The following is an 18,649-nucleotide window of genomic DNA, read 5'->3' as shown; positions in this document are numbered from 1 at the left end:
GGAGAGGGAATGATGCTGGCCTGAGGTCCTACAGCCTCTTCCATCTGTCCTCCTGCATTGGGCAGGACGAGTTCCCCCTTTAAACCTGCCTGGTACTCAGGGATGGAGGTCTTCTGGATCTGGTGGCCTGTCTGGGAGAACCCCCATTTCTTCTCATCTTGTTGAGGGGGGTCCAGGATGCCTTGCATGCCCCAGTTCCCTTCATTTTGCAAAACATGCTATTGTTTTCCCCTAAGAGAACCGTCATATTAAGCCATGTGATAAGCATATGCACTCCCTCATCCAGAGCAATTTATTTACAAATATGTTAATATATACACATTTATAAATGTACACACACAGTATGAGAGACTCCCATCCCACAATGTCACGCGTCTTCTGGGTGGAAGATTTGGAAAAGAATCAAGTGATGTTCTCAGGCAAAAGGAATCACTGCAAGGAAGAACTCTGCCTGACACCGAAGGCATTGAAGGAGGGCATGAGAAGCGCTTGCCGAGCCCAACCTGGTTCCCAAGTTACCACCTGGGAATGTCTACGAGTGGAGGGCTACCTGCCACTTTCAGCTTCACTTCTCTGCAAGCAAGCAAGCAAGCAAGCAATGTAGGCTTCTGACAAGGCCAATTGGTCTTGCTCAGGGGTAGGCAACCTCGGCTCTTTTATGACTCATGGACTTCAACTCCCAGAATTCCTGAGTGCTGACTCAGGAATTCTGGGAGTTGAAGTCCATGAGTCATAAAAGAGCCGAGGTTCCCTACCCCTGGTCTAGCTGCAGCCCCTAAGTGAGGAAGAAAGGGAAGAGACTAAAGGGAGATTGCCAAAGATATGTTGGTCTTCTCGTGGTCCATCCATCCTGGCCCCACTGAGCCGAAGTTGAGGTAGGCAAACCAGATCAAGAAATTCCAAAGCCCATCTATGGCTAAGTTGTTTTTAGCCTATCATGGCTTAATTTTGGCTTAATGTGAACCCAGCCATTGGGCAACCCAGGATTAAAATGCCCTCTTGGCTCAATGCAGTGCATGACCCCGACTGATGACTCCCACCCACCGGCCCCCTCAGAGGCTCACACAGCAGGCCTTCTTCTCCTCAGCAGCCGCCGAGGAGGATGCCGCGTTGGGATTTTCGGTAGAGAGCGAAATTTTGTTGTCTAGAGGGCTCTTCTGCTTCTGCTTCCGCACTTTATTGAAAATGTCTAGAAATAGGAAAGGGAAAGAAAATGTGTTTTCTATCTTTTGCATCTGCAGTGAAGAGACACCATCAGTTTGCCCTCCAATAACTCAACGTAACATAAAATGCAAAACATAACAACATAACATACGTATGTAATAATACAATAATATAAATTCTGGGAGTTGAAGTCCACACAGCTTAAAGTTGCCAAGGCTGAGAAACTGGTTCAGAGGATCAGACGCTTCAGAAGGGCCTTCGGGGATGGGGGGGATAATCAGGTAAAGAATAAGAGGATTTGTGATCAGTGCTGTTTTCTATGTAGTTTCCTACATGCTGATGGGGATGGGGAACTATGAAGGGTGGACTTCAACTCCAAGAATTCCTGAGCCAGCCTTAAGAATTCTTGAAGTCCACAGGTCATAAAGGGACCATAGTTCGCCACCCCGGTTTAGCCTGAGTTGTGTATCTAATCTGTTTCCTGGATTATCGAGTGAATGCTTCTCCAAGATGCATCTGACTAGAGGGGCATAAAATACATACATACATACATACATACATACATACATACATACATACATACATACCCTACCCCCTTGAAGAGCCTTGCAACAGGCCTGGCATTCTGAATTAAAACTCTGGGCCATCTCTGCCAATTTGTCTCTGATCCAGAAGACGTCCAGATGCCACCAAGTTCTGTTAAATAGCAGAACTCGTTTGTTTCAGCTGAGGCAGCTGAGAGAAGAAGTCTACTATGGACCAAACTCAAAACTAGGTAACATCTTGAATATTCAAACCGAGTTCCTGGCGAATTTAGGAAAGATTCCCTACAGAAGACCCCCACCCAAGACAATTGCAGTTACAGTGTCTTCTACTTGTTGCTGGGTAATCAGGTAGACATCTATCAAGCTCCTTATTCTTCTTTCTGAGGCCAAGTAAATAAGACGTTAAAGACTTCCTTGTGTGGTGGAAAGCCTAAGTCTTGGCTGGCAGCCACCGTGCATCTGGTCCTCCCGAGGCACCTCTGCCCCAGATCACCCCCACCTACCTCTCAAAATGGTCTCGAATGCCAGTTCCACGTTGGTGGAGTCCAAGGCAGACGTCTCCATAAAGAGCAGCCCGTTGTTTTCTGTGACAAGGAAGACAGAAAAATCCCCTCAATGGCCAAAGAAGCAATGGAGTTTAACTGAACGGAGGTGTGAAAAAGCCACGAAAATGAAATTTGTTCCTATTTGCAGGAAGACACTGCGAAGGTGCCCGGCTCCTTCAGGGAATAGCCGCCATCTTAGAGAAGAAATGTCAACATCTCATTTTTTAAAAAAGGACTTGTATGCTTTTTTTCTTTGGATCTGTTTTTCTTCTAATGCCCATTTTAATGTGTTTTATTAAGATCATTAAATCAGGGTGAATAAATTGCTGGGCACGTCACTTCCTTCCTCTTGCAGCTGGCAGCTGAAGACCAAGCCAACTAATTACTTCCAAACTATTTTGGGCTGATGGGGATTGTCATCCAAAGCATCCACAAGGCCTGGAGCAGCCCGTCTGGTTTTTCATCCAGAGTCAGAGCCGTGGGCCACATCCTGCCTTGAGCTCAGCGCTGCACTCACAGCCACTCAAGTCCCACTGCTCTGGGGAAGCCACAGCCGCTCCTTCCTACCAGCATACATCTTGGCCTCGTCCGTGGGCACCTCTCGGGCCTGGCCCAGATCCGTCTTGTTGCCCACCAGCATCACAACGATGGTCGCCTCTGCATGGTCATACAGCTCCTTCAACCAGCGCTCCACCACATCGTAGGTTTGGTGCTTGGTGATGTCGAACACCAAGAGGGCTCCCACCGCCCCACGATAGTATCTGTGGCAGACAATGTGGAGACAAAAGTGAGGGCAGAGGAGAAGATGAGAAGAAGGAGAACTTGGCCATCGTGGCAACGTGTCTGCTGGGAAGCTGATCCCTGGTGGGGCTCATCACCCAGAGCTTCGGCTTCTCCCCAGAGCCTCTAACTCTGCTTGGTCTCTCCAGCCACTGGCTGCTCCCCAGATCAGGCCCCGAGGGCGATGTGTTGGCCAAGGCGATCGGAGGGGTGGTCAGTGGCCCTTTTTTGGCCAGGAGATGGCTTTTCCTCAGGGAGACCAAAGGCTTCAGCTGACAGCATCTGCTCCAGTGCGGAGGACAGCTGGCACAGCTGGGTCAGTGCTGTCAACAAGAGAGCCAAGGATTTGTGCGACAGCACTGAGCACGGGTGTTATTTCTGAGCATTTCTGGTGCCACAAAAGCATCACAGAGACTGAAGTAGCTGCTTACCGGGCTATTCCCATTCAGTTAAGGCACAGAAGAAGAGAAAAATACACGGGCACAGAGACATCTTTGCTATCACTAAAGGAGAATGTTTGCAGCTCAGGATTGAACTGTGGAGTCCTTGGCTGTTTTCTTGGAGCCATTTCATTGCCCAACTGAGTAACATCATCAATGCTAGATAACAGTGGTGATGTTATCCAGTTGGGTAAGGAAACATTTGCGAGAAAAGAGAACACCAAGGTCCCTACAGTTGTCCTCCTCCTCCTCCTCCTCCACTCTGCAAACCCTACTACCTTCTACCACTGGGGATGTTACCTAGTTGGATAATGAAATGTCTGCAAGAAAACCATCAAGCTCAGAGAGCACCAAGGTAACATCTGTGCTATCTGTACTGCAATACATGGACTGAGTGTGCACACTATGCTTAACCAGGTTAGCAAAAGGCCCAAGGGTTACATGGATGTCATCCATCAAACCAGTTTATGAAAGTTCAGTATCAGATGGTGTAAATCCAGCTGCTTCAGTTTACGTTGAACCTAGAAAAAGGGCGACTCCAGTCATCCTGTATGACAGACACAGTTTCTCCTTCACACCTACAAGACGTTCCTCTAAGTTAAGACACGTCTAGATATGCCCTGATCCAACCCTGCCTGCATCCACATCCAGGCTGATCCTCCTATGACTCACTAATATACCCAACAGGTTCTGTGGGAATCACCTGTAAACAACTGATCAGGTCACTCAAAGCACCAATAAAAGTCAAAACCTGTGAGACTGAGAAAGGTGAAAGGAAGGAGACATTTGACCAGGTGAAGACCTTCCAAGCTCTCAGCCTCGGCCACCCACCCTTTGCCTCTACTTACGCCGATGTGATGGCCCGGTAGCGCTCCAGCCCGGCCGTGTCCCAGATCTGGGCCTTCACCAGGGCGTCTCCCACCAGGATGGTGCGTGTGGAGAACTCCACCCCAATCGTGGTGCGGCTGTCGTGGTTGAACTCATTGCGAGTGAAGCGTGAGAGCAGATTGGTTTTTCCCACTCCAGATTCTCCAATCAGAACCACTGGGAGGAGGAAGAAGACAACGCTGTTTAAGGCGCTGGGTGCGTTTCTCCATCACTACATGCACGTCCATTGGGTTGAGCCAGACTTGTTTTAATCGTAGATTTGGGTTTGGGGTTTTTTTTAAGTCAATCACACTGGTTGACTTCAGACAGACTTCTTGATAGTTGAAGCTGGAGTGGTTGAGTTCAACCAAACAATTTGGCCAGCTGTGATTTGTACCTTCTGCAGCATCATGGCCAAATCCAGAAAACAACTGAGCCAAGGGAATGCGCGGATTCGGACAGTGAAAGAGGAAGGAGCTGTAAGAGTACCATGAGGAGCAGGGTTAGTTTCCCAGGACAGAGGAAGAATTCCCCAGAGGCAAACTGAGGTTCCCCTTGGCCTTGCAGGGGCCTCCCAAGACCCTTTGCCCAGCAGGGCTCGCAACTTGGGAGTCCTCCTAGATTCACAGCTTTCCCTAGAAGACCATATAGTAGCTGTGACTAGGGGGGCCTTCGCCCAGGTCTGCCTGGTGCGCCAGTTGCGGCCCTATCTAGACCGGGATGCCTTACGTACGGTCACTCACGCGCTCGTGACCTCTCGTCTGGACTACTGCAACGCTCTCTACATGGGGCTACCCTTGAAGACCACTCAGAGGCTCCAACTGGTACAGAATGCAGCTGTGAGAGTTGTGTTGGGAGTTTCCCGACACTCCCATGTTACACCTCTGCTCCGCGAGCTGCATTGGCTTCCAGTTGTCTTCCGGGTGAGATTCAAGGTGTTAGTAATGACCTACAAAGCCCTACATGGCATGGGTCCGGAATACCTTGGGGAGCACCTGCAGCCGGCGTCAACTTCCCTCCACCCAGTACGCTCCCACAGAGAGGGCCTCCTCAGGGTGCCACCGGTCAAAGAATGCCGACTGGTGGCCCCCAGGGGGAGGGCGTTCTCTGTGGGCGCGCCGGATTTATGGAACCATCTTCCAGCCGAGCTCCGGATGGCGCCTGACCTCCGCTCCTTCCGGCGCGATCTCAAAACCTACCTTTTTGAACAAGCTGGCCTGGCCTGATGGGATGGGGTTGGGTTTTATAAATCGGTTTTAACTTTTTAATGTGTACTAATTTATTTACGGGCATTGCTGTTTAATTACTTTTTAATTTTTGTATCCTGTTTTTTATTATGTATTGCCCTGTTCACCGCCCTGAGTCCTTCGGGAGAAGGGCGGTATACAAATTAAATAAATAAATAAACAAACAAACAAACAAACAAACAAACAAACAAACAAACAAATAAATAAATAAATCTTCCCCACCCACCACACTGGGGTTGAGATTCTGCAAGCGGCTAACCACATTTTAGCTAAGGGTGTGCAAATCCCGTGGATGTGGTCACTCTGTGGTTCCTGAATTGCACTATTCTGCTCCCTCGGGAAAGAAACCAAGGTTCAGTTAACCATAGGGAAGGCATTTGTGAAATGAATACACACGCACCCCCCCCCAAATATTTATCTTTATAAGAGAATCTGCTGCACGCTCCTGAACAGATCTGGGTGACTCAGACATTAGTCTGAAGTTATTCTGTGGCCTCAGAAGGGCCCTCTCCTTTCAAGATTTCACGTCTAGCAACCGGGGAGGATGTGCTGAAAACCGAGTACCCCCCCCTCCAACGTGCATGCTAATTAGGGAAAACAACACCTTCCCCATCTCTTTGATGAAGCAGCAACGCAAAATGGGTGAGGCTGCTTTGCTTACCCTGCTGCAGCCTTCCTCCACTGAACCCGTTGGAGATGCTAGACTACAACTCCCATCCTTCCCAGCCACCCTGGAAGCATCCGGCTGAGAAAACAGGCACATTGGGATCCCACCCTATTGCTCCCCCAGCCAGACCAGCACTGTCTGTGGGAAAGGAGCCCGTCCCGGAAGGCGAGCCCTGGCAGAGACCAGCCTGGCTGCTCAAAGGCATCCCCGAGCCCGGATCCTTGTCCTTCCCAAAGGGCCACTTGCTTTTCCCAAAGGCCTCCTCCTCCGCCAGAAACACGGACAGGTGTTCTGCTCTGGGCAAAGCTCTCCAGAGCTCATTTGGCAGCGGAGATTTCACGCCCTGAAGGCTTTGCAACTTAATTGTGGCAGGAAGGGCAAATGCAACAGGCCATAATGAGGTGCACTACCAGGCAGGGCACTCAAGGACTGGCAGCTGAAGGAAATGCCCTGAAGACAGCAGCCAGGGCAGACGCCATCCTCTGGTCATCCAGGGACTCGTGGATTGGACTTTCTAGATCCTGATGGAGGAGGTCTGATCCAGCAGAGCCGATGCGGCTTGCTTCATCAGCAGGAGGTAGGGCCAGGAGCGGCCTTCCTGCTGGCACACAGCGGGAAGCAGCCTCCCCCGGGGGCTCCTGTGCAGTTGCTCCTCCCAACACTTTATAGGGTCCCAGGCAGGAGCACCAGCTTGCTGGAACAGGTGACTCAATCAGTCTCTCTCTCTCTCCCTCCCTCTCTCTCTCTCTCTCTCTCTCACACACACACACACACACACACACAGAGAGAGAGAGAGAGAGAGAGAGAGAGCAGTATCTGAAAGGAAGGCAACCTACAGGATAGTCACCGTCTTCTTCCCCAGGGCTGAGGGTCTATAAGGGCTGCCCCTCCTCCAAGCAGGGGGGCTGGAGCCTGCTAGGATTAGCCCAAAGCAGGGAATGACCAGCAAGGGAGGGGGGCAAAGGGGCCCTGGCCTGACTGGCAGGAACCCCAGACTGCAGTGGCCATCCGACCTCGGGGACTTTCCGGGGCTGGAGTCCTTCCAAGCGAGGTGAACCCTGAGCTGGGCCAGCAGCCGCACCCCAGGCGGCATTTCCTGGAGGAACCGGCTCCAGGGCCCCTCCTTGGGCTGAACCGCGCTTGCTTCTCCTGGCAGTTTGTTTGCCTGCCTGCCTGCCCAACGCCCAGCCTTGGGCTTGGCAGGTTTTGCTCACTTCCCTCCTGCTGAAGGCGGATGTGGGGGCTGTTCCCCTCAGATGCTGCCTGTGACCTCAGGGTTCACCGCGGGGGCTGCCAGTCGCCAGCCAGGTGAGAGGTTTTCCTTGCCCCAATGTCTGATTTAGGCCCTGGTGTGTCTCTCCAAGTCTCATCAACACTAAAAATCTCCACTGGTCAATAAAAGTACTGTAATAACAACCCAGTCAAAGGAAGTTTGCCAATAGCAAAAGGGAGATGCTCCTGAAATGTCAGCCCTTAAGAGACTTGACAAAAGAATTGTAAAATGTTAAATGGAAAACATTTGAACTGATTATCCGTTTGGGTCTAAAGACGCTTTGACTTTTATAACACTACACCTTGGCACTGCATGGGCCAAGAGCTAAATTGCCCTGAGCCAGAATCATGGAAGACATCGAACAAAGTCATCAAATGAACACCCAGATTAAAGGAAAATTTGTCCAGATTGAAGTTGATGAAAGTGCACATCCAGCCTGTTCCTAGAAGAAAAACTTCTTTGACATCTGTTACTGCTTTTCAGTTGGCATCACCATATTTATATACACCTTTCTGCTTACGGTACATAAAAGCACTCAAGACCATGTGCAACAATAAGAGTTGAGGAAACTCCGAGTGGGGCCCAAATAAGTTGTTTCTTCTCAAGCTGGTTTCTGTTTTCATAATGGAAATGATGACTTCTTGTTCACGTCAGGAAGCTGAGGGGAGAATTCTCTTACTTCTAGAGTTGTCTCATTTGGCCCTGCTTGTCTTCTCTCTCTCTCTTTCCCCCTTCTCACTTCCTTGAAAAACAATAATAATTGTGACTGTGTGTGTGTGTGTGTGGGAGGGGACGGGGGTTACCCACCAATATCCACATCTCCTTTTTAACTTTCTAATACTGACGCTGATGCTTCCATCATGTCACTGGTGTACTCTGCAATTAATAGCACATTTTATGAGGTGGTGCAGTTAATGCAATCAGAAACTATGTACAGAGAGCAAACCCACAGATCTACTAGGTTAATGGCTGCAGTTTGTGCTTCTCTCTCTCTCCCCCTCCCCCTCCCTCCCTCTGTGTGTGTGTGTGTGTGTGTGTGTGTAAGAAGGCGCCTTGCAGAAAAGTGCCTGGCCTCTGTGCACACAGAGGAAAAGCTCCTTTGGCTGTGGAGGGAGAAGGGGAAGGCTGGGCAGGCGTTCAAATGCCTGACTCTGCTAAGGAAGGGCTGCTCAGGGCGCAAGTGGGGGGAGGAACTGCTCCCTCGCATCCTCCAAAATGTTGTGAGTGGAGCTTTCTAAAACATTCACACCTTCGGAGAGTAACGCTTCTATTCTGGGCATTTTTAATCTAAAAAAATAAATACAACTCTTCAGAAAGAAGTAGGCCAAGCCGCAAAGGCTGACAATGTGCTCAGACGCTAAACGGAATGGGCCGAGCACATCTGGGGGTCCCAGAAGCCGCAAGGAGAAGAGGGGTCCCTTCCGGGCCCTGGCAAAGGTCAGGTCCTTCCAGGAGGAGGAGGAGGAGGAGCCGCACCGGGTCCCAAGGAGGCTCCTCCTGGGGCTGCAGAGCTGCAAGGTTTCGGCCTGCGCCAAGCACCCCCACCCTGGCCAAGTCCAGCTTTTTTCACCCCTTTTATTGGCAAAGCAATTCAGCTCAATAGGAGTTCTTATGGGGAGGAGTGAATGGGGTGAATTAATCAAAGGCCCTGAAAGTTAAGAGAGCTACAGGACACCTGAACCCCGCCGAGTTTCGCTCCTGATCAGGAAGTTTGGAAAAGCTGAACCGGCGGGGCGGGGGCGGGGGCCCGCGGCAGGTGCGTCCGCAAATGAAACTCGCTCATTCGTCTTCCAGGGATCGGGAGGCTGAAATCCTGCAGGGGAATCTAGCGGATCCCACCTCGGGGGCCGTTTCTTGGGCGCCTGGAGAAGGCCGCCCGCGGAAGGAAGGGCGAGCGGGGCTCCGGGGCTCGTCGCGCCCGCGGGAAAGGCAGCCGCCCCCGAAGCCCCGGCGAGGCTTTCCTCCGCGCGTCCCCCGCCCGCCCCGCTTCCCGGCAACTTTCGCTAAGCGAGCCCCCCGCCCCCCCGCCCCCCGGTCCGGCCGTGCCCTGCGCGGAGACCCCGCCCGCCCCGGCTCGCCGCCCCCCCGCGCTGCCGCCCTCCTCGCCTTTGAAGACGAAGTTGTAGTCGTCGTCCGGCGCCGCCGCCTTCGCCTTCGCCATGGCTGGACGCGCGCTGCGGCGGCTGCTCTGCGGGCGAGGCGAGGCGGCGGCGGCGGGCGGGGCGGCGCTCACCTGGGGGGGCGGGGCCGGCGGGCGGCAGGTGAGGCGGGCCGGCTCCGGGGGCGCCGCGCTTGGGCGCCCGGCGCTGCCCTACCGGGCCGGGCCGAGCCCGCGCCCTCGGGGGTCGGGGAGACGGGCGGCGGCCGCCGCTTCCACGGCTCCGCCGTCGGGCTTTCGCCGGCAGCGGCTCGGGCGCCGCTAAGCGGAGCATCGCGGCCGAGGCTGGTCGGCGGCGCCTCGGCCTCCAAAGCCGGGTGGGCGAGGCGGGCTGTGGCCGAAGGAGCCCCGGCGCTCTCCGCGTGGCCGAGCCCCGTTTTCAGCCTGGCCGAGACGGCGGGGGCCGGTCGGAGAGGAGTCCCGACTCGCTCCGGGCGGCCGCGGGCGGCGAGCGCGCTTCTTGGGCCCCCGGCGGCGGGAGTGCCGAGCGGCTCGGAGGGCGAGGACGGCAGCTGAGCTCCTCCTGCGACCCGCGCCGCGGGGCTGGGTGAAGCCCCGGGCGGGAAGCGAAGCCTTCGTTGCGGGACTCGTCAGACCCAAAGGGCGCCTATGGTCGTGGTTACAACAAGCCTGCCCGGTAGGCCGGTGGGCTGACTCGGCCGCCCCGTCTCCGGCTGGGTGGGCTTCCTGTATCAGTGTGGGAACGCGGCAGAATCGTTTTACCGATTACATTGTTGTACAGATTGAATTTATAGAAAAATGTTATAAGGGGAGAAGGCTTGGAAAACTCTTGTCATACCCAAAGTAACTCCCAAATAATCGGTCAGATTATCTCCTTTCGTGTCCCTTGGCTGAAGAAATGACCAATTGTCTTTCATCTCTGCCAATCTATATCAGTGCTTCTCATGCCTGGCAACTTTAAGGTCAGCTCCCAGAATGCCCCAGCCAGCCATGTTGGCGGAGAAGATTCGCTGACATCCTAGCGGTGCTAGGTGTGGCCACATCCTCCCGGGGGAAACCATTTGAGCATGATGGCCTTTCCTCTGGGAAGCAGGAATGTCCTCCTTTGCCTCAGGGGCCCTTGGAGGCCACAGGAAGCCGACTCTGAAGGGCCTCCTCTGGCAGTGGTGCCCCACGCAGGCTGGGTGCTGAGCCTCCCCGTCCATCTTGCCAGACCAGAAGGGAGGAATGCCGAGGTGGTGACCTCAGCTTGGCTGCAATGTGGAAAGGCAAGCTGAGGCCGGGTGGGCAGGCCTCCAGAGTCACCTTGTTTACTTTTCAGTTCAAAACACTTGGAGACGCTCCGGGGTGTCAGAAGGCGTTGGCTGGGGACGGCATGATTAAAGCGCGACCTGCTTTATGTACAGCCTGTGGCAAAATGCATTTTAAAAAGTGGGACTTTGATTATACTGTTGTCAAGAACTGAGACGGGACTCGCCCCAAGAAGATCCCTGAACGGCAGGCGAGAGGAGACTGGCTTTCTAGGCGGGCAGACCTGCCACCCTCTTCCCCAACCTGACGCTGTCTCTGCTCTCCCGGTCGGTCCCTGGCCAGTAGAGAATGTCTTCAGCTATGGCATGGCTTTGTTCTCTTCCACGCCCAGGCCCCGTTTTCATCTAGCCTGCTGGTGGTGAACAAAAGGCAATGAAAGCATCCACGGTAATATATAGAAAAACAAAACATTCAGATTCGTAAGAGTGATAAGCTAAACACTGCGTCCTCATTTGATCAGCCCAGTTGGTGGCTTCTCAAGAGTGGGAAATATTGTTGTATCACTTTGGGGCGAAGATCAAGTGTCTGAGCCGGTCCTTTTTAGGATGATGCCAAGGAGAGAAGAGTTTGGATTTTGCCTGGGAAGTGGCTTGACCACGCAAGGTGAGAGGATTCAGCTGCTACTGGATAAGCTGTGCCTGATTCCGAGCAGGCCTCTCCCGGGACAGCCCTTCCACGCCCAGGAAATCCTTGGAGGGTGATCCCAGCTTACAACCCTCTGGGAACATCCAAACTTTGAGGGATTTAAATGCATCCTGGATTTAATATGGAAATCTCTGGCAAGTCGGTGCAGTTTGCCCAATCAGGAGCCGCGTGTGGCCTTTTTAAAAAAACTTTGGCAAGCACTGGAGAGTTGGGGTTCCTGCCCCCAAGCTAAGGAATTGTTGCCTACTTTTTTTTCCTCAGCCTGAAATACGGATTGGTACTTGGTGTGATTGGTAAGAAGAGGGCAGGCTGGCACACCTCGTATGATTCCGTTTTTTGCCACAGCCCATGCCACCTGTGGCTGATGGGAACTAACACCCCGAGTGGCTTGGTGTACCCTAGTGAGGGCGAATGTGACCCCTGGCATCAACAGGCCACGGGGTGGCCATTCCTGAAACACCCTCTTTGGAGACCAAGGGTTCCCAAGGTTGCCATCTCGTTACACAAAGCCCCGTTGTGGGCAAAAGGCACATTTAGCACTCCAGCTGGAAACTCTGGAAGACCTGCAAGGTCTGGAGTTAACCCTGCTTGCTGTTAGGGGGTGATGTGCCCCCCTCCTGCCCACAGCCAAGTTTCCTTGAGCTGAGTTGTGGCAAGGTCTCTGCACCGGCAGGTTCTGCCAGTCATTTGCAGAGGTGCTCTGGGAAGCTAGAACGCAGCCCATTGCCCGCTGCATCTGTGCCCGGTGCTATCGCTCTTGGGGATCTCGGAATGTCACACGCAAGCTGGCGACAGTCAGCCACGTCTCTGCCACCACTAAAGCGGGTGTGGCTGTGCATGACTGACCAAGGCTGGAAGAGAGCCAGTTGACCGAGAAGCTGATCTTGGTATGACTGGGGCTGTTCAAATGGTCCCCGTTCCAGGGCTGGGCATCGTGCGCTGGCCTTGCAGAACAGGCAGTGGGCAAAGCCGTTTCTCTGAAAAGCTGACTTTGCTGGCCAAGAACACCAGTGAGCAGCTTCAGCTGGAGTGACAGCCAGTCTCCTGATCAACGCCAGCAGCTGTGCATGCTTCTGGACGCCCCCCCCCATCGGCCAAGGCCAGGCTGAGCATCGAGAGGGGGGCCAGGCTGTTCCTGAGCTTCAGCAGATGACTGCGGGAGAGGATTTTCGGGTTTTTATTTTCCACCGTTACTGTCCTATCTTTTATGGCATTACTGTAAAGCACTTTGAGATCCAGTGTGAAAACAGAAGGCCGGTCACCCGGATTTTTAAGAAATTCTATTCGTAATCCTACATTGGAAAGTTTGAAAACTTTCGTTGCCAATAGATAAGAAGGACAATTCTCTGCTCCGTATCTCCCTTGATGGTTTAAGGGCTTATCTGAATTACCTCAGTTCTCTCCTTCTGGTCCCTGTGATGATTTCACTGCTTTGCTTCTTGTTTCAGGGGCTGGAAGAGGTTTCTGGGTAGTGCGGGAGACACCTGGAAGGCTCTTCCTATTTCTCGGTCAGCCAGAAGCTCCAGCGGAGACTTTTTGCATGGCTAGAAGCCTTTCCCAGCTTCTGGAATTGGCAGTCAAGGCTTCCGAGTGATAGGAGAGGCCCCAGTGAGGTGACTCAGGACTGCCTCGCCCCTCAAGACTGGCACAACAGAACTAAGGAGGAAGGGGTGGCAGGTGCAGCTTCCCACCCAGTCTTGGCACTGGAAACCCCGTGAAACTCCCCCCCTCCCCCAGGCCTCTCCCTGCAACAGACAGAAGCCAAGCCCACACCCTACCCGGGGAGGGGCCATTCATGCTCCAAGGAGGTCTGCAGGGGAACCAAGAGAGAATGGGGGAAGGGAGAATTCATCTCCTTCCAGCCATCTCCGCTCGGGGTGGTTGGTTGAAGCGGCCCAATTTGCAAGTCCAACTTTAGGACCCCTCCCACTCCCCCCTACTTGAAGGCTCCCTTCTGGTCTTTCCCAAGGCACAGCGTCGGCCAGTCCCTGGGAAAAGGGTCCTTTAGAGCAGAGATGTGCCCAGCAAGTGAGGAGGCAGATCTGAAATCAAGCGGGAGGAGCAAGGAGAAAGGAGTGGAATCATCTTCCCGAGTCTTGGGTGACACCAAGTGGTGGCCTTCGGTACTGCCTTCAAACTTAGGAACCTCAACTAAAGAGGGGCTCCTGCCCTTCCCCAGGATATATAGTCCTCGACTTATGACCAAAATTGGGACCAGAATTTCCATTGCTAAGCAAGTCGCACCTGAGTTTGTGGCCTTTTTTGGCCAGGGCTGTTAAGCAAATCCCCAGTTCTTATCTCGTATTTCTCAGAGAGGAGATCTGGGCGGTGATCATGTGCTTGTCAGAAGTCGGCTGGGAAGGTGGCAAATAGTGGGGGTGCTGCAAGGATCGTCACCTTTTCAGCCACGCTGCAACAGCGGCTGAATGAATGGCTGTAAGTCGAGGACTACCTGGGCTCCCAGGTAAATGGGAACCTGTCCCGCCAGGCTCCAGTTCCTTCTTTCTGGAACGATGGCTCCAATTCTCTCCCCTTCGGTCCGCCCTGAGGTCACCCCAGCCCCATCCATCCATCCTCAGGCGGAGAAAAGCTGCTAAGAACATCCTTTATTTCCTTTGTCGGGTCCCTCTCGTGTCTGAAAGAAGCACCCAGTCGGCGCTCGGCGCCCTTCAGGGTCTGCTGGGAGGCAGGACTCGCCAGACTGAGAGGCCGACCAGGTCCCGTCAGGAAGCAGCCACCTGGGCCAGGGGGTCTTCGAGGTACTGCACCAAGGCTTGAGCCTGCAGAGAGAAGGGAAAATGCTGGCCTGTCAAGAGAGCCCGGCTTCCACTCGCCTGCAGATCTCTGCTACAGTCTTGCTGCTGGGAAGAGAGAGAGAACGCCTATTCTAAACTTTCCTGGAGGGATTTGCCCAATTTTAAAACATGGAACGGCTACCTCCCTTTTAGTCTTATGGTGAGGGCCATGGCGGTGCAGCTGTCAGAATCCATTTATATTCCATTCCTAAATCCCTATCTGTGCAACCCTAAATCTCCCCCCTTTACTGGATTCTGCCATTCCCAAGGAGGAGAAGAGAAGATGTTAATTGGCCATCCCTATCCATTAGATGCAGGGTTGTTTATTCAGCCTGCCTGGAGGCCATCATCAAAGACCAGGGAAAGAACCTTTGAACTGAGAAGAACAAAGAAGGGGGAGGGGGGAGAGATTCTGGTTTGTATCTCCGGGGAGGAAGTAAATGTTGTAAAGGCATGGAAGATCCCTGTTCCCATGGAAGGTTGACACCTGATCCTTAATTGATCCGGGACTGACCAAATGGACTGAGGGGAAGGGGTTTTATTCGGGGACATTTTAAAAGTACCAATCTGCAACACAATTTCCAGATCCTGTCTAGATTTTCCACTGACAATCATGTTTTAGTAAAAGTTCCTGCTTGGACAATCCTGGCTCCAAGAGTTCTTCTTTCCTAAGACGTGGATTTTTGACAAGTGTATCGTGAGAATCCAGGAAATAGGATTAATTCCATAATCCAGTACTTAAAATAACCATGTATAAGCCTGTCGTGGAATATTACTGAAAATATTACTCCAAAGACTCTTTGAAGTCCAATTCCACATGCAGGAATAAGCCCCTCACAAAGAAGATGGGTCTAATTTATTGAACAGGAAGCCTCTTATGGACTATTTGTGTAGAAATGAACAAAATGAATCTGTGATCTACAATTTTTATGATGAGACAAACTATAGAAAGAGAAATAGAAGTATATTTTTACTTATAATTGCGGTGAAGAATATCAGAATCCATTTCTTTATATTTTCCCCCCCGTCTTTTCCATTTTTCTTCCCCCTTACCTTTGCTTTCAACATGCCAAAGCCCACCGTCTCCTTCGCATACATGCACAGCAGCAGGTTAGAAACTCTGGTGATTGCCACACGGCCCTCCTGGATTTTAGAAAAAAAAGGGAGCTAAGAGAAGCAATTCCCAACTGGAAATCTCTTGGCTTAGCCCTCAAAAGGGGTCACCCCTGAGCACCCCTCCACTTTAGCCACTTGGGACAACTTTCACCCTGTCTCCAGTGTTTCTTTTATAAGGTAGGTTGTTGAGAAAGTGGTCACACTGCTACTTGACAGAACTCTGCGGGAAGCAGATTACTGGATCCCTTGCAGTTGCATTTCAGATCTGGGTACAGGACTGAAACAGGCATGATCACCCTCCAGCCTTCCACAGCAGGGGTGAAATAATAATAATAAACCTTTATTGTCAAAGTACAACATGTGTACATTGAGATTAGCTGAGCCTCCCCCCCCCTGCTCTCTCCCCCCAACACACAGAGACAACAAACCCTCCATCCCACCACACCATGCGAACCAACTACACCACACACCGGCCTCCCAAGTCAATTCTGCATAAGATTATGTCCCATTTAAAAGCCTAACAGCCCACGGATAAAAGCTATTTTTCAGCCTGTTGGTACGGCTGGCTATATTCCTATATCTCCTACCGGATGGTAGGAGAGTAAAGAGATACCGTCCAGGGTGTGAGTCATCCCTGAGAATCTTCCTCACTCTTCCAAGGCAGCGGGCCCTGGCGAGGTCATCCAGTGGTGTCAGGGAACAGCCCACAATGTCTTGTGCTGTGCTCACTACCCTCTGCAATACTTTCCTATCTGCGGCTGTCAGACCAGCATACCAAACCACAATACAGTGTGAGAGGATGCTCTCTATAGTAGACCGGTAAAAGAGGGTCATAAGCCGTTGTTCTATCCTGTTCTTCCGCAAGACCCTGAGAAAGTGAAGCCTCTGTTGGGCCTTTCTAGCCACCTGGGTTGTGTTAACTTTCCAGGTCAGATCTTCACAGAGGTAGACTCCCAGAAATTTAAAGGAGAAAACTCTCTCTACACAGTCCTCCCCGATGTAAAGTGGGGCAGGTTCCTCCTTTTTTCTCTGGAAGTCTAACACCATCTCTTTCGTCTTGCCAATGTTTAGGTGCAAGTTGCTGTTACTACACCATATGGATAGTTTTTGTACCTCCGCCCTATATGCTGTCTCATCCCCACCTGTAATAGGACCCACCACAGTTGTATCATCTGCGAACTTGATTATCACAGTGGATGGGTCAGATGATACACAATCATAAGTGTATAAAGAGTACATGTAGGGGCTAAGCACACAGCCCTGTGGCGTGCCGGTGCAAAGCTTCAGGGGGGTGGACAAAGCAGACCTGACCCTCACTGGGTGGCCAACTAGAGCCCCAGAATTCTGGGAGTCCACAGGTCGTTAAGGGGCCATAGTTGCTCAGCCCTGTTGCAGAGGCTTCTGAGAAGAACAGCCGGAGAGAAAATCAAATCGTAGGGTGCCTACCATGCAGTCCATCAGGATGAACTTTAAATTGTCCTCGTTGAATGCTTGGTGCCCATTCTTGTCGTAGGCCACCCATATATTGCTGGCTATGGCAGCTGTGACTCTGGCATCCGTGTCTCCATAACCGGAATAAGCGAGAAGAGAACCCTCATTGTTCAGAAGGCTGGAGGAGGAGACAAGAATGGCAAAACAAACAGATTAGGCAATGTACAGTTTACGTATATGCTGCCACAGAAACACCATGCAGTACTGTATAACTTTAACCCAGAATGCAGTGCAAGAGTGATGATGATAACTTTATTGTCACTTTGAATGTACACCAATCGGCATACATCAAAATGAAATTTCGTTGCATACAGCTCTCAAAGGGTCACCACCTCCGATATATACTCCTTGTTCGTGGCCCGCTCAAATTTCACATTGTCCATTTTAGTCTCTAGGGAATGAACGTTGGCAAACAGGACAGATGGAAATGGGGCTCCATGTGGATTAGCCCTCAGATTCGCTTCTATTCCGACAACCTCGCCTTCTTTCCTTTTTCTGATCCTGACTCTTCCACCCTTTCCTTAAAGAGGCCTTGCTTCTTTTTGCCCCTGGAGCACTACACTTCAGTGGGGATTCTGGGAGTGGAAGTCCACACATCTTAAAAGTTGTCTAGATTGAGAAACACTGATCCAGAGAAAAAAATGCCAATCATGAAATCTCTTTCAGAATTACAGCTAGTCCTCGACTTACAACAACCATTTAGTGACCATTCAAAGTTACAACAGCACCGGAAAAGGTGACTTATGATCTTTTTTCACATTTAGGACCATTGCAGCATCCCCACGGTCACGAGATCAAAATTCAGCCCCTTGGCAACTGGCTCATATTGCCGTTTGATCACTTTTGGTGACCTTCTGTCCAGCAAACTGAACGCAGAAGGTAGGCTTACTTAGCAACTGCCGTCATTCACTCGACAATTGGGGCAAGAACGTGAAATGGGTCAAAACTCACTTAACAAAAGTCTCACTTAGCAAAGGAAAGGTTGGGCTTCCACTGGGGGGGTAAGCCGAGGGCTACCCGTACGGCATTTACAAGAACTCTGAAGAACATAAAATGCAGAATAACTCCGACTTGCAGCCGCCTCTTCCTCTGTCGGCTCCTCGGCTGCGCCTGCCGTCCTTCCGCGTACACACGTGCAGCGCAGACCCCTTTTATCCGCCCCCCCCACCGCCCCGCGGCAAAGGGGCGTCTCCGCGGGGCCCCAGCCAGCGCCGGTCCGGGCAGGAAGAGCAGGCCGGGGACTCACAGGGTGCTCTGGACGCCTCCCGTGTTGGCCTGGCTCAGCACCTGCGTCAAGGCCTTGGGGCGCAGCATGCTCCGCGCTCGGGAGGGAGGGCGGACGGGCAACACTCCGGCGCCCGGCTTCCTCAGCTGACCGGGCCCGCACCCTCGCTGCACGCCGGGAGTTGTAGTTCCGGCTCTTCCCGTTCCGGTTATTCCCGCCTTTCCCCGGCGCCGCTCTATCCGCGCGCCTCTGTCCTCCGGGACAGCCGGGGCGTTCTGGGAGCTCGTCTCGCTGCGCCGCGCGTCCCTCAGGCGACCCCGGCCCTGCGCGTAGCAGGCGGAGGAGGGACGCGGCGCTCCGGACTTCCCGGAATAACCCCGCCCGTGAACTATGAACTCCGCCGGCGGCCCTCCGAGAGT

General features: G+C 52.5%; 2 protein-coding genes across 2 annotated transcripts; both read right to left on the bottom strand.

The window, feature by feature from the left end:
- Nucleotides 1–634: 634 nt before the first annotated feature.
- Nucleotides 635–9,739, bottom strand: RAB25 (RAB25, member RAS oncogene family). The gene is made up of 5 exons (XM_081340781.1): nucleotides 9,635–9,739; nucleotides 4,323–4,518; nucleotides 2,822–3,015; nucleotides 2,213–2,293; nucleotides 635–1,189 (listed from the first exon to the last, which is right to left on the bottom strand). Exons 1-5 carry the CDS (start codon nucleotides 9,687–9,689, stop codon nucleotides 1,053–1,055), a joined length of 663 nt encoding a protein of 220 aa, XP_081196907.1. The 5' UTR covers nucleotides 9,690–9,739; the 3' UTR covers nucleotides 635–1,052.
- A 4,450-nt stretch (nucleotides 9,740–14,189) lies between these two features.
- LAMTOR2 (late endosomal/lysosomal adaptor, MAPK and MTOR activator 2) lies at nucleotides 14,190–18,595 on the bottom strand. Its single transcript, XM_081340262.1, has 4 exons — nucleotides 18,252–18,595; nucleotides 16,961–17,123; nucleotides 15,452–15,541; nucleotides 14,190–14,383 (listed from the first exon to the last, which is right to left on the bottom strand). The coding sequence occupies exons 1-4, from the start codon at nucleotides 18,317–18,319 to the stop codon at nucleotides 14,327–14,329; spliced, it is 378 nt and encodes a 125-aa protein (XP_081196388.1). The 5' UTR covers nucleotides 18,320–18,595; the 3' UTR covers nucleotides 14,190–14,326.
- Nucleotides 18,596–18,649: the final 54 nt, after the last annotated feature.

Source organism: Vipera berus (genome assembly GCF_964194415.1).
Source record: "Vipera berus genome assembly, chromosome: 16".
Taxonomy (NCBI): Eukaryota; Metazoa; Chordata; class Lepidosauria; order Squamata; family Viperidae; genus Vipera; species Vipera berus.
The sequence above is the reverse complement of the archived record's forward strand: the minus strand, read 5'-3'. Positions and strand labels throughout refer to the sequence as shown.

What these genes read in the sequence shown, in the direction of transcription:
- RAB25 (XM_081340781.1), bottom strand. Translation starts at nt 9,689, where the DNA reads ATGGCGAAGGCGAAGGCGGCGGCGCCGGACGACGACTACAACTTCGTC. An exon ending in TACCGGGCCATCACATCGGC is followed by an intron (nt 3,016 to 4,322) that starts GTAAGTAGAGGC and finishes TGTCTGCCACAG; the next exon opens with ATACTATCGTGGGGCGGTGG. An exon ending in ATTCGAGACCATTTTGAGAG is followed by an intron (nt 1,190 to 2,212) that starts GTAGGTGGGGGT and finishes TCCTATTTCTAG; the next exon opens with ACATTTTCAATAAAGTGCGG.
- LAMTOR2 (XM_081340262.1), bottom strand. Translation starts at nt 18,319, where the DNA reads ATGCTGCGCCCCAAGGCCTTGACGCAGGTGCTGAGCCAGGCCAACACG. An exon ending in TCATCCTGATGGACTGCATG is followed by an intron (nt 15,542 to 16,960) that starts GTAGGCACCCTA and finishes TCTAAAATCCAG; the next exon opens with GAGGGCCGTGTGGCAATCAC. An exon ending in TTGGCATGTTGAAAGCAAAG is followed by an intron (nt 14,384 to 15,451) that starts GTAAGGGGGAAG and finishes TTCTCTCTGCAG; the next exon opens with GCTCAAGCCTTGGTGCAGTA.